Genomic DNA, 13,628 nt, shown 5'->3' on the forward strand with positions numbered 1-13,628 from the left:
ACCTCAAACCCCAAAAGGAGGACCTTCCAAACCAGTGCGCTCCTCTCCAAACCAATACGATTATTTTATACAAAGTCAAAGCCTCCCAGCCTGGAGGCCCCACAGAGCGCCTGATGCTGGGTGTGATGGCTGGGCATCCAAACAGATCTAGTTTCACTCTTTCCTAACTACCCTTTAATCTGAAGGTCATTTACTTTCCACCACCCCTATGCCCTAAAACAAAACCCAACCCTGTCTTCTTCTCTCCAAGCTAAATATCTCAGGCTCTTCCACTATTTTCATTATGACCTCCTGCCCACTAACCACCCGCGGCCTTTCCTCTAGACTTGCTCCTGTTTTCCAGGATTCCTCTGCAGAATTGCATCTGGATACCATCAACATGCCCCAGGAGTCTGACTCGGCCAGCTCTGACGTCCCTATCTTTTCTAGGATTTAATAAAAGAAATATTAACTTTAATCAAGAAAGCCACGTCCTCTTGGGGGTCACATCAGTACGTGCTCAAAAATCATGGAAGAAGTTCATCTGGAATCCTAGACCTACTTCCCTGCTGAGCCCCTCTGACACCAGCAGAGTGGGTAAATCCAAGACTCAGTTTCTCACCCCAGGAATGAATCACTGAAAAACACCTAAGTAGCAGTAGGCACCCTGGTATCAAAGCAGGTCTGATTTTCTCCTTCCTAGGATGGTTTGAGGTCGGCCCAGGTAAACACAGGAGCTTGAACCCTTCTAGGTTTCAAAGGCTCTGACTCCCCCATGACTCCATTCCAGCCAGACACCTGGCTCCAGGCTTTTCTTCTGACAGTGCCATTTCCAAGCTAGTCCCAGGCCCACCGAGGTGACGCACCCGGCAAGGAGTCGAAAGCAAAGAGGATCTCTCCCTGGACACTTCTGCACTGTAGCACCCAGATGACTCACAAAGCTGCCTTGTCATCAGGTGGAACACTGGCCTAGAAAGGAATTCTGACCCGCCTAGGAATACAGCGCAGCCCCACACACACCTATTACCCAACCCAACACATGGCAAAAGTTCAGACGGATTTAACAAGGATTAGACGCACACACATACATATGCACGCACACACACACGCCTACACACGTCCCAGCCTCTCAATGCCACTGCCTTCAGGCACCAGACTAAACTTCCTGATTTACCAGAAATCCTCTAAATCAGCTCGGAGGACATGAGGTAAGTCGCTGCACAGTAAACCAAGACTTCCTAGCCCGGGCCCCTCTTCCTCAGCTGTGGCGGTTTACACAGCAACACTTACGTTTTCTAGAGGGAGGCGGAAGATCCGTAGCCAGCACTCCACCATCTGGTCTGACTGTTCTTCAGGCTTATGCCCTTGACTCCCAACCTGCACAGCCCAGACTGTCCCCCACTACACCCCCATCCCCACTGCATCTGTCAATGCTCCTCAACCACCCGCCCTGTACCTGGTTCCCTCCACTCTTCAGACTGTGATTGGTTCAGCCAGTTCGTTCACCCCTTCCCCTCGCCCTCTCCATCTGTCTTAGGGCATTTACTCCTCTTTCTGTGATCAGTGTGCACACGGGTCTTCTCTCTCCTGACACGGGACAAGCTCCATGAAGGCAAACACCATTTCCCTTTTGGATCTCTCAGTACCCAGCCCAGAAACTTACAGAGCAGACAGGCAGATATTTGGTGAATCAGTGACAACGCCTGGCTGCAGAGATCTCCGACACCCTCCCAGAGAACACGTAGCTGCAGAAGTGGCCTGGCAGTGGGGTGGTGCTGGCACCCACAGACCTCCGGCTGCATCTCTCAGGCAGTCACAGAGGTGCAGGCTGAACGGGCAGCCACCGAGGGCCCTGCACACCACCAGGTGTCCCCGTGGGAAGCACCAGACTACTGAGTCCTCGCGTGCCTCCCACCACATCGAGGGCCAAAGACACCCAAACAAGTTTCCTCCAGGAGCGCTCTTCAGAGAGCAGACCTGGCGGTCAATCTCTCTACGCCGAAGGCATGTGGGTCTTGGTTGCAGGAAGGGGAGAGAGTGACCATCCAAAAGGACTTGATTGTAAGACATGGTTAAGTCACCATGAACAAGAACCTCTCACCCTTCCAGAAAAAGGAGTGGCTGGGGAGCCACCTCGCAAGCCACCCTCGGAACAGAAGCAGCCTGCATCTAATGGTGCGTTCCCGCATGTCGTGGGAGGACGGCTAGTCTCCACATTCACAGCTGGATTCAGAAAATACAGCTCTCTTTTGAAAGCACACGTTTTGAAAATGCAGACAGGCTCATTTAAGAAAAACACGGAATGCTCAAACCCTGCAATTTGTGGTCCTTTATTCTCTACTTTAAATTCAAGAACAATCAGCAGCTTCCATGGCTGTAAACTGCGAGTGCAGGTCCTTCCGCTCTCTGTGCAGGCTTCCTGCTTCCTTCCTGATCATTCACTCCTCTTCTCCCATGCCCAGAGCTCCCCTCCACCCCTCCCGCAACACACGCAGGTGGCCCCGCAAGCCACAGCATTCCCAACAATGGGACCAAACAAGCCCAAACCACCCTTGAAACTGCTTCCTTTCACTTGGAATTTTCAAAACAGTAGGCTCCACATACAAATACACTTCAGACAGGGCGGTGGCTCCCAGCTGGGTGTTAGGTCACTGAAAGCCTCTGAATGTCTCTGGAGGCTGCATGGGAGAGTTCTTCCTAACTTAAAGAAAGGACAATAGAAACATGACCACTAGGAAACAAGGCTTAAAAGATGAGAGGAACCTTTCAAAGGAAATTTGTGTCGATTTAAACCAAAACATCATGAAAAATGTTAAGTTTTTTTAGAAACCAAAAAACCGGCAGGTGCAGATTATAGGCTCACGCCTGTAACTCCATCACTCTGGGAGCCTGAGGCAGGAGGATCTGCTTCAGCCCAGGAGTTCCAGGCCAGCCTGGGCAAGATGACAAGACCCTCATTTCTACAAAAATATTTTAAAATTTGGCTGGGCGTGGTGGTACGTGCCTGTGGTCCCAGCTACTTGGGAGGCTGAGGTGGGAGGATCACTTGAGTCCAGGAAGTTGAGGCTGCAGTGAGCTGTGATCGCACCACTGCATTCCAATCTGGGCAACAGAGCAAGACCCTATCTCAAAAGAAAAGAAAAGAAAAGAAAGGAAAAGAAAAGAGATGACAAAGGCCTTTGCCTAAGACCGTCTAGTCAGTGGCAGAGTGACACCAGGTCTGCAGGACTCTGAAACGGGTGCTTTGACCATCACCCTGCACTGCCTATGCAGGGAAGATGAAGAGAGAGGCCCCAGACTCAGCAGTGGTATAGCAGGCTGCTTGGATCACAGGCAATTTTTATTTCTGGCTTTTCTGAATTTTCTAAGTTTTCTATTATGAAAATGTATTAACAATGAGAAAACTTTCACAGTTATCTTTTAGAAACACAATGAATGAGTAAGCATATACAGATGGCTCACAAATTTATTTTAAAGACTTGGTAAATGCCCCAAATCTAATCACAATGTCTAGTTTATATCCACAGGCCTGGGCTGTAATTGAAGAAAGCAGAGATCTAATCGATTATAACCTGATTTCTGATAAAGGATGTGTTGACTGAAGGATGCTGCCCTTCATACTGCTTAGAAAAAGCCAAAGAGAGACTTCATCAGTGTTGATGCAGTTGGAGACGGCCTATGAGCTCAGCTACCCAAGCTTGACAGAAACACCCTGAAGGACTCTCAGCTTCCTGGTGAGTTCCAGCTCTGTGCTCACTAAACAGCTTCTGACGACGTGGTCTCCTATGTAGCCTTCTCCTCCCAATGGGCAGAAACACACTCGTGTCATTTGGTCAGCTTCATCCCCTGTTAATATTTCAGACCTGCCAAGCTGAGGACTAGACTCTAAAGAGCCATCAGGATTCAGAGACAGAAGATAAACCAGATTGCATGACTGTGCCTCCAGATTAAGCCCCATTAAACCCAAAGCACATCCCACCTCTACACTTTTCAGGAAACTCCTCTACCAGGTAAAGCGGTTTGGGCTGGATTTTCTGCTAACTTACAAGTGAGGGCATCCACATTGACACGGAGCCAGTTCTGCAATTTAACAATTCTCAGAAGGACATTCTTGTTTATCTCTAACCTAAACTAACATTTGTACAAACTAAGCCCATTTCCGCTTGTTCTGTCCTGGGAACAGATGAAGAAAAGCAATTGATCATTTTCTTTAAGAAATGTCTTTGTACATTCTTTTTTTTTTTTTTTTCTGATTGTAAAAATAAACACTCTAATTGTATTCTAATTGTATTAAAAATTCAAATGGTTCATAATCATATGAACCAGTTCTCCTTAATTCCCTGTTATAAAACAGCAGACCTCAAATGTTTTGGTCTCCAAACACTCTTAAAAATTACTGAAGGTCCCAAAGAGCTTTGGTTTATGTGGGTTATACCTATGAATATTTACATTACTAGAAATTAAAACTGAGAAAATTTAAAATATGTATTAATCCACTAAAAATAATAAACCAGTCAGGCGTGGTGGCTTACACCTGTAATTCCAGCACTTTGGGAGGCCAAGACAGGTGGAGCACTTGACCCCAGGAGTTCAAGACCAGCCTGGACAACATGGTAAAACTCTATCTCCACAAAAAAATACAAAAATCAGCTGGGTATGGAGGCATTTGCCTGTGGTCCCAGCTACTCGGGAGGCTGAGGTGGGAGGATCACCTGAGCCTAGGAGGCAGAGGCTACAGTGAGCCAAGATCTTGCCATTGCACTCCAGCCTGGGCAACAGAGTGAGGTTCTGTCTCAATAATAATAATAATAATAATAATAATAATAATAATAATAAGCCCATTACATGTTAACACAAATAATATTTTCATAAATCTTTTTACATGTCTGGCTTATCTGGTTCTGCATTTGGTCCTTTGTGACGTGCTGTTTTGGTTGAAGTAAACGAAGAAAATCTGGCCTCACACAGCTGTATAACTGGGAAAGGAAGGAGTATTTCAATAGCCTTTTCAGACAATCGTGGATATTCCTCTTTGCTACTGCCCTTTAGTTGATTGTTGTTTAGTGTGGAATTTGGAACTATACCAATGAAATGTTCACACTCTATTACATTAAAACCCATCAGTCTTGCACTTTGAATGGATCTTTTAATATCAAGCGTTAGTCATATGAAAAAGGTGGAAAATGGATTCAATAAATTATGCAGGATCTTCCAAATGTTGGTACATTTTCTTACACAATAACCAAAAAGTCACATTTGTCAATATCACCATCATATAATTATGGACCCTCTGAAAGAATCTCGGGGGCCCCTGGGGTCCCCAGACCACACTTTGAAACTGTGGTTCTTCAGATATCCACTTGTAGTAGTTTAGCATATATTCCTCAAGGCACTATGCACACCCATATGGTTTCTTCTCTACTGTTACCACATACACAAAGTCAGGTAAATACTGTTTTGTAACTTTACACTGTGAACATCTTTCTATATACATATATAGTTACCATATTCTTTTCAACAACTGTACAGTATTCTATCACTATTATAAAAAAAAAATCCTGCAATACGCATCCATGTACAAGTGCTGTTATCCACTTGTGTGGATGCTTCTTTAAGATATACTTGTGAATATGAAATTGTGGGGGACAAGGAGGACAAGAGGAGAAGAATGCCCGAGGCGCATTTCCAATCCTCCCCAATCCCGGGCCTCAGATCCAAAGCAATGGGAAAATGTAATGGGAAGAAAGATATTTACCAACAAAGTGATTCAATTTGGACTACTATTCATCACAAAATGATTTTATGTTTGTATTGGTATAAAAAAAGTCAATAATTGGCTTTAGCTGTATGAAGATTTAACAGTCATACTGCAAACATTTTACATCGCTTTTGTGACCTAAGTTACACATATCTTAAAACTATATTGCAATTCTGCTTTGCTATTTAATACAAGGCCATTTTGGAGTTTTTAAAAAATGCAATTACAAAAGACAGGCATACATATTCAATTTCAGAGGTATTACCAAACTGCACTCAAAAAAACCCTGCAGCACTTTACGCCCACCCCATCCCCCAGCAATGCATGAGAAGGTTTACTTCTCCAAACCCTCACTGTGACAGGATCATGCTTTTCTATCTTTGTCGGTCTTAGAGGTAAAACATGATACCTTATTGTCTTAATGCACACATCTGTGGTTATAAGGGATGTTAAACACCTTGCCACTTCTCTTTTAACAGCGTTTAACTTGGATATTTTATATCCAATTTTAATTGCAACTGAGAGTCCCAAAGAGCTTTTGTTTATGTGAGTTATACCTGTCAATATTTACCTTATTGGAAATGAAAGCTGAGAAACTTTATTAATCCATTTAGGTGAACCAAGTCACCGACCTAAGAATACACTCGCTTTCACGTGCATCTCAGTCACCTTCTTCCTCAGCCTAGGCTCTCCTGGCTGGGACAGGCCTGGGGTTCCCCAACAATTACTCCCTGACTAGAGAGCCCTGGGCAGAGGACAGAGGCCCTCCTTTCTCCCCAGATCCCTCCTCCGGTCAAAGATGGTGCCTCCCTCCCGAATCCTTGAGACTCAGAAAGCGCACACCTGCAAAACTAGGCCAGCTGATGGCTGTCAGGGCCAATCAAGGAAGTGAACAGAGAATGCCCACCAAAACGGGAAAGGCCACACGTCTTAATGAATTTCTGTAGACTTCTAAAGCAGGCTAAAGGTTTTTCTGTCTCCAGAGTTCCTGGGAGACGGTGACCATCTGTGTTAAGTGTCTGTGGGGAACGAGCCACAGGAAGCCACGGGCAGCCTTTACGAATCCTGTCTAATCATCACTTCCAAACATCAGGAGCGTGTGGGTAAAGGCCAAGGCGGCCAGGAGGCCAGGGCTCCATATGGGGAACAACACTGGCAAGGGGGGCAAGTATCTGAGCAGCCAGCCTCGGGGCTCGCTTCCTGAGCATGGAGTCTGTGGTCTGTCTGGTTTCCTCCACGGGATTACGAAAAGCTTGGTTTTTCAAAGTGGGGGGTAAAGCCTCCATGGAGTTCCTGCAGCCAATCCCAGGGCAAAACTGTGAAACTTCCATGTGCAGCTTGGTGGGAGTGAACTGCAACGGGGGCATGGTCCCCTTCTTGAACCCTCCCTAAACATCCTTGCCCACCTGGTCTCAGGGGACTACAGCCGTGTCGGTGAGACCAGGACCCAGAGCAGGGGAGGCACCAGTGTCTGCCAGGCACAGAAATGCCGGGCCTACAGCTCACTTGAGGCTATCTGCAGATGAAGAGGTGCCCACGCTGCCAATTATTGGGGCACATTTACATTTACACTGAACAGATGTATACCTTTAAACAAAAGGGAAAGAAGGAGAAGAGTTGTAAGGTACTCGTGAGTTACGAAAAATATCAATTTATAGTACTTTACAGGTAGGTACTGTAATAAAGCAAAGTTTAAAGTGGTATTAAAAAAAAAAACTTTCAATCCTTCATATCTTCAAATCTTGGGACGAGAACTCTAACCTCACTTGGAGATAGCACCAAGTGAACGAAGCCAGGCAGCGACCCACACACTGCCCTTACTGTCCCCCACCTCACACCAAAGACATGGGCAAGCTTTCATACACACAGACCATTAGATATTCTTTTTTTAGGTTTTGCTTTTATAGGGTGGATACTGGGATGGGGTCAGGAAAAGTACAGGGTAGCAATGGCTTGAAAATCTTAATAACTGCTGCAGACAGCCTAATTTTTGATGAACTGAGCCCAAGAATAGCAAACTTGTACCCTTCTTCCTTTCCTGCTTCCCATTCTCTGCATTCAAGGAATTCACAGCAACTAGGTATAGCTGTGAAGTGTCCTTGGGGACACCAAGCATATTGCTTGGTGACAGGCCCCGCACCTGTGCCCAAAAGTTATGACAGAGCAAACTTCTTCTGTAGGCACCAGAAAGAACCGCAGGGGCATGAGGGTAAAGAACATTGCCGGCCGGGCACGGTGGCTCACGCCTGTAATCCCATGGGAGGTCGAGGCGGGCGGATCACGAGGTCAGGAGATCAAGACCATCCCGGCTAACACGGTGAAACACCGTCTCTAATAAAAATACAAAAAATTAGCCGGGTGTGGTGGCGGGCGCCTGTGGTCCCAGCTACTTGGGAGGCTGAGGCAGGAGAATGGCATGAACCCAGGAGGTGGAGCTTGCAGTGAGCCGAGATCACACCACTACACTCCAGCCTGGGCGACAGAGTGAGGCTCTATCTCAAAACAAGAAAGAAAGAATACTGCCATGGCCAAAAGGACCCTTTATGGCATTTAATTCTCATTTTCCCAATAAGAGATTTTAGCCCAAAAAAGTGAAGTGGCTTATCAGAATTATATCACACAGTTTATTAACACCAAATTCGAGCTTTTGATCCCTGATTCATGTGCTTCTCTAGTCTCAAAGGGCTTGCTAAAAATGTGGATTCCTGCCAAGCACAGTGGCTCACGCCTGTAATCCCAGCACTTTGGGAGGCTGAGGCGGGCAGACCACCTGAGGTCAGGAGTTCGAGACCAGCCTCACCAACATGGAGAAACCCCATCTCCACTAAAAATTCAAAAAGAGCTGGGTGTGGTGCCGTGTGTCTGTAATCCCAGCTACTCAGGAGGCTAAGGTAGGAGAATCACTTGAACTCGGGAGGCAGAGGTTGCAGTGAGCCGAGATCGCGTCATTGTACTCCAGCCCTCCAGCCTGGGCAACAAAACGAAACTCTGTCTCAAAAAAAAAAAAGGCAGATTCCTTCTCTCAGCTTCTGATTCCACTAGAATGTGCCCCTGAAATCTGCATTTGGGCCAGCAGCCTAGGAGATTCTGGAGCTGGCAGTCCATCCTTCGGGGATCGTTGTGCTAGACTATGCTAGTGGAAAGACCAGTGAAAACAGACAGTATTAAAGGCCGCTGGACATCCCCAGTCTCCTCTGACCAACGCCAATCAAGAATGCTGCACTGGGAGCGAATCCTCTTATTCCAAATGGCACTTCGTAGCCTGACTCAATCACAGCCTCTTAAAGACTGAAACTTCCTTTATAAGACACTGGTTTCACATTAAGGATAAGGACTGTACGCCACTGGGGTGTCAGCTATTCCAGCTAATGAGCTGGAATCCAGTTCACTGGACAAACTCATTAGGCATTTAGTTGTTTCAACTAAAATGTAGGAAAGCTAATTGTTACTGGTTTCACAAATTCAACTTCTTTTTTTCTTAGGTTCAATTCTTTACACAGCATTGCAATTTGGGAATTCAAAAGTTTTGTGTGGATGACTTCCCACTCTGCACAGGTGGGAGACCAAAATAACTGATAGTTTAAAGAAAAAAAATGAAGCAAAGAGATTCCAAATCAAAGCTACTAGACCTTGCTGCTGACCATGGGAGCAGCTGAACCCACGAATCCCCAGTTCCTCAAAGCTCTCCTGCCCCTAGGGCTGAGGGTCTTTGTGTCTCTACACTCTAGTGTGACTTCTGGTTACCTGTAAGGCTGATGATCTAACCTCGCACAGGTGCTGGGAAGGGCAGTCTATGTAGAAATCTATATAAGGACTGGTGTGTGCCAGGGGTCCCAGCTGACACCCAGTCAAGGACATCATTCAACCACATGCAAATATTTTAAAGGCCAACCAAGATCTAGTTAGCCAAGCTAGCCATCAGTTTAGCAGATAAAAAAAATCTTTCAAATTGTGGGACCCTTGAGGGCAAAGTATTTTTAAATAGAAGGGGGTCTGCAGTAGATATCTACTACATTACCCCTTGCTCCATTTTTGCAAACTGTCCTTTCTTTAGAGAATCCCCAGTGTCTGATTCCATCCACATGCTCACACCATCTTATTAAAATACAATCCTGTCCTTGTCACTGTTGGCTGGCCCAGGCTGGCCAGGCCACCCAAGCTAGGCCAACTGGCATCCTTCCACAGTATTTGCAAACTGCAACTAAGCAGCATGGCCAAAATTGAGGGGGGCCACTGTTAGCGGCCAGGTTCCAAAATGGAGGAAAGAAACAAAACAGAGGAGGAGGGGAAGAGAAGACCTCAGTGGACTTCCTGGGTTCCCCATAAGCCCTGGTTCTAGTCTGTCTCTGTATACATCCAGCCTACAAGATTCTCCTTTTGCAAAAGCTAGTTCAGACTAAGTTTCTATTACTAATATACAGTCTTTGGTCATGAAAAATGAAAACTAGTCCAAACTAAAGCAATTCTTTTTCTGTAAAGACGCCCACATCTACCAGGTGTGATAAGCCCCTTAACATCTAGATATTTCCTATTCACCCTTAAAGCGTCCACAGCACTTTCTATCTAACATACACCCAGTAATCATCTCTTAAACATGATCTAAAAATATTCTCTGATGTAAAAATAATCATCATCAACTTTTTCAAAGGGACTTTTTTGGTGTATAGAGCAGTAACTATCTGTGTGACCCTTGAAGCTTTCCAAATGGGCCCTTCTGGGGGGGGGGACGAGGACTTACGAGTAGTGCAGAATTTCACAAGGGTTACTAGAACAGGAGGTGTTGAAACTTGGAGCTGAAACCACAACTCTCCAAGCAGAGGAGGGCACCAGCAGTCATGGGACAGACGCTTCTCACTCCTGGACTCCAGCTCTCCCAGGTTCAACCCTCGGCATCCTAATGGCCTCTCCTCCCATTGAGACTGTATTACTCCCTCAGCTCCAACCATCTCTTCCACCAGTTATCTCCAGTCCAAAACCTCTCTTCCAGCTTCCAGCTCCACATTCTGAAATGTTTAACATGCTTTTCAGCTGATGTGATGACAAATTACTTTCCTCCCTAAAGCAACCACTCCTCCTGACTCCCCAAATGCTACAATGAACCCCACTTCACCAGTGATTATTAAGCTTCAAAACCCTGCTTACTGTCATACAGTGGTATACGACACACTCACTGAAGTCATTATATCTTGATTGGGAAAATATTTGCAATGTGCGGCCCAAAAAGCAAACCAAAATATACATGATCAATGTGTTGTATGTATGTGTGTGTGTGCGTGTGTGAGTGCGTGCGTGTGCACAGACAGCAGACTGCAATGGTTAAATAGGGCTTTGGAACCAAACAGACCTGGTACGGTCTGTGACCTTAAGGGAGTTCAACTCTCAGCATCCCATTCTTTAATATAAAACAGACTTTGAGTATCTATCTCATGGAGAATTTATACAATTAAATAAGATACTATATGGAAAGCACTTACATTGCACCTAACAGAAGATATCCCAAAATATTAAAAGTGATTATTTCTAGGTGCTAGCACTGTAATTTTTAATTTTTTGCTTGGCTGCATTTTGCATAAAAAAGCTTAAGCTATCTTTGATCCCCTTTTCATCATCTTCCCTGACTCAGTAATTCCTCCAGCTTCTGCTTCAGAAAAGTGTCTCCCACATGAGTCTTGTTTCATATTAGCAAGGCCCTGCCCTGTTGGGGACTCCATCACCTCTCCCATGAACACCTCTCATCTTCCCGTTGAGCCTCCAAAGTCCAGCTCTCCCTCCTGCACCCTGCTGTAGAATTCATTTCTTCAAAGTCCAACAGGGATAGTACCATTCTCCTGCTGAACGCCCATCCTTGCTACTCAGCTTCCCAGAGTCCAGTTGGTCAACCTGCCCAGCCCCTTCTTGCTCACATTTCAAACTGGGGCACTCCCATTTCAAACTGGGGAACTCCCAGTTCCAGCTCCGCAGCTGCCTTCCTGGTGCCTTTTTCCCTTGTTGAAATTCTTTCACCTTCTGAGGTCTTCCACACCACCCTGCTCCCCGTCCCTGCTGGAAGTTGTCCCTCTTTCTATGCTTGCTTTAAAAAATAAAAATAAATAAAAATTAAGGCATTTATCACTTTCTGCCATGACATCTAGTTATGTCTCCTGCCACAGATTTGACCTCAGGCCTTCAACTTAAACCGATCAACACAAACTATTCTGCAGACATCTCAGAAATGAACTCCCAGTTCTTATTTTGCAAGGCCTCCCCAGAGGGAGTCTCAGCTTGAGTTGTCCACTCAGACCCCGTGGTCCCAAGTCAGTAAATCAACTAAAAAGTTGAAAGATTCTCTGGGCAACTTTAAAGGCCTTGTGACATTTCTTGAAAGGAACTTGTCAAGGCCTGCAGCCATACCTTATCTTTATCTCAGCTAAATACCAGGCAGACCAAAGATGGCTGTTTATTTTTCTTGTGCTTCAAATAGGCTTACAGAGAGCTCTGGTCCAAGGCGTAATTATACGGATGTGGTTGTGCTTCAGTCACACCAGAAGGGACCTGGAAAAATACTTTTGGGAATAGCACGTTGACTCCCAAGCCACCATAGCAAGACTCCAGAGCATGTTTATAAACCACAGCCTCACAACAGGAGTGGCCCTGAGGTTTTTCTGTCTCTTGCTCAAGTATGGAACTTAAATAATCAAAGATGATCTTCCTACTTCACCCCCGTGGTTCTGTTATGTCCAAGTTCAGACTGTGAACACACTACGTGTAGATTTATCTAATTAAAATGCAGTTCACCAGCTGTGTGATGCTTATGTCAATGAATGTTTTTTAATAAATTAAAAACGGTTGGCTTGGAATTTAAGTGGTTCTGTAAGAAGCTTAGAAAATCTTTTCAGTGAGAATTGGAAATCACTTCAATGCCAGCTACAGAGTAGGAAGACAATATCTCTTTGATTAAAAGTGTTAAGGCTGCTTTCTGAATTCAATTAAGTCTTAGTTTTCAGAACAGATAATGCTCCTGAAAAAAAAGTATGCATACTCTGAATTTTTCTAAACAATATCTTAAATGCACTAGATGCATATTTAAAAGATTCCTGTAACAATTTTTTTTTTTGGGGGGCAAATTTAGTTTTGGGAAAAGGCAGCCTTCCTAATGTTAGATTTCCTTAATAATTTACCCATAGGGAAAAGAGACAACCTGGACGAGGTGAATGGAAAGGGAGGCTTTTAAAAGGAGGGGATTGGGAGGAGGTGATGGGGGCCAGTAACATGGCAGAAAAGAGGAAGAGTTTTTGTTTTCTTCTTGTCTGGCCTATGCCTGGCCGAGAAAGCTGGGGAAAGACTCGCTGTTGCCTAAACCCCTGCCCTTGTCCTACTTTTAGCGTCACCCTAAATCATGTGTGTTCTGGTCCACAAACAGCTAATGTACTTCCCAAGCACAGAGAAACACTGAGCCCACGGTTTGGAGCTCAGACACAAGGCGCAGAACTCACATGGACAGCACCCAGACCGGGAGGACAGCCACCTCCCACCTTTCTCAAGTGGGTTTGGGCAATCAGCTTCTAGGGGCTGAGGGACCGGGCCGCCTCCCTCGCCCGGTGTGCGCGTCCGCTTTCACAGCCATCTGTGCGCCGGGGCCATCCCGCGGTAATCGGATCATGGACGCGCGGCCTGGGGCGCCGGGGAGGGGGCCGGGCTGTTCCAATCTGCTGTCTACACTGGCGACGGACAAAAGCTGTCCTCTTCGTGGTAGGAAAACGCAATCGCGTTAACCCGTTGGGCCGCTGTGAAAGCCTTTCCCCCACCGGAAAGGTCTGTTTCACTCGGGGAGGGGTGACAAGGCCGCCCCCGCCCCCAGGCCAGGCGCGAACCCCGCACTGTGCTTCCGGGCGCCCAGGTTTCCGAGCCAGCG

The 13,628-nt window shown here is 45.9% G+C and overlaps 1 protein-coding gene across 1 annotated transcript in view; it reads right to left on the minus strand.

Annotated features, from left to right (window-relative positions):
• Positions 1 to 13,628, minus strand: part of FAM89A (family with sequence similarity 89, member A) — a 22,040-nt gene that overhangs the window by 5,052 nt on the left and 3,360 nt on the right. Inside the window, exons 3-4 of the mRNA XM_011965481.1 lie at positions 13,312 to 13,458; positions 2,081 to 2,360 (exon numbers count right to left, since the gene is read on the minus strand). Of these exons, the coding sequence (XP_011820871.1) occupies positions 2,081 to 2,360; positions 13,312 to 13,458 (427 nt within the window). The remainder of the gene's footprint in view (positions 1 to 2,080; positions 2,361 to 13,311; positions 13,459 to 13,628) is intronic.

The sequence above is a fragment of the Mandrillus leucophaeus genome, unplaced genomic scaffold (genome assembly GCF_000951045.1).
Source record: "Mandrillus leucophaeus isolate KB7577 unplaced genomic scaffold, Mleu.le_1.0 Scaffold728, whole genome shotgun sequence".
Taxonomy (NCBI): Eukaryota; Metazoa; Chordata; class Mammalia; order Primates; family Cercopithecidae; genus Mandrillus; species Mandrillus leucophaeus.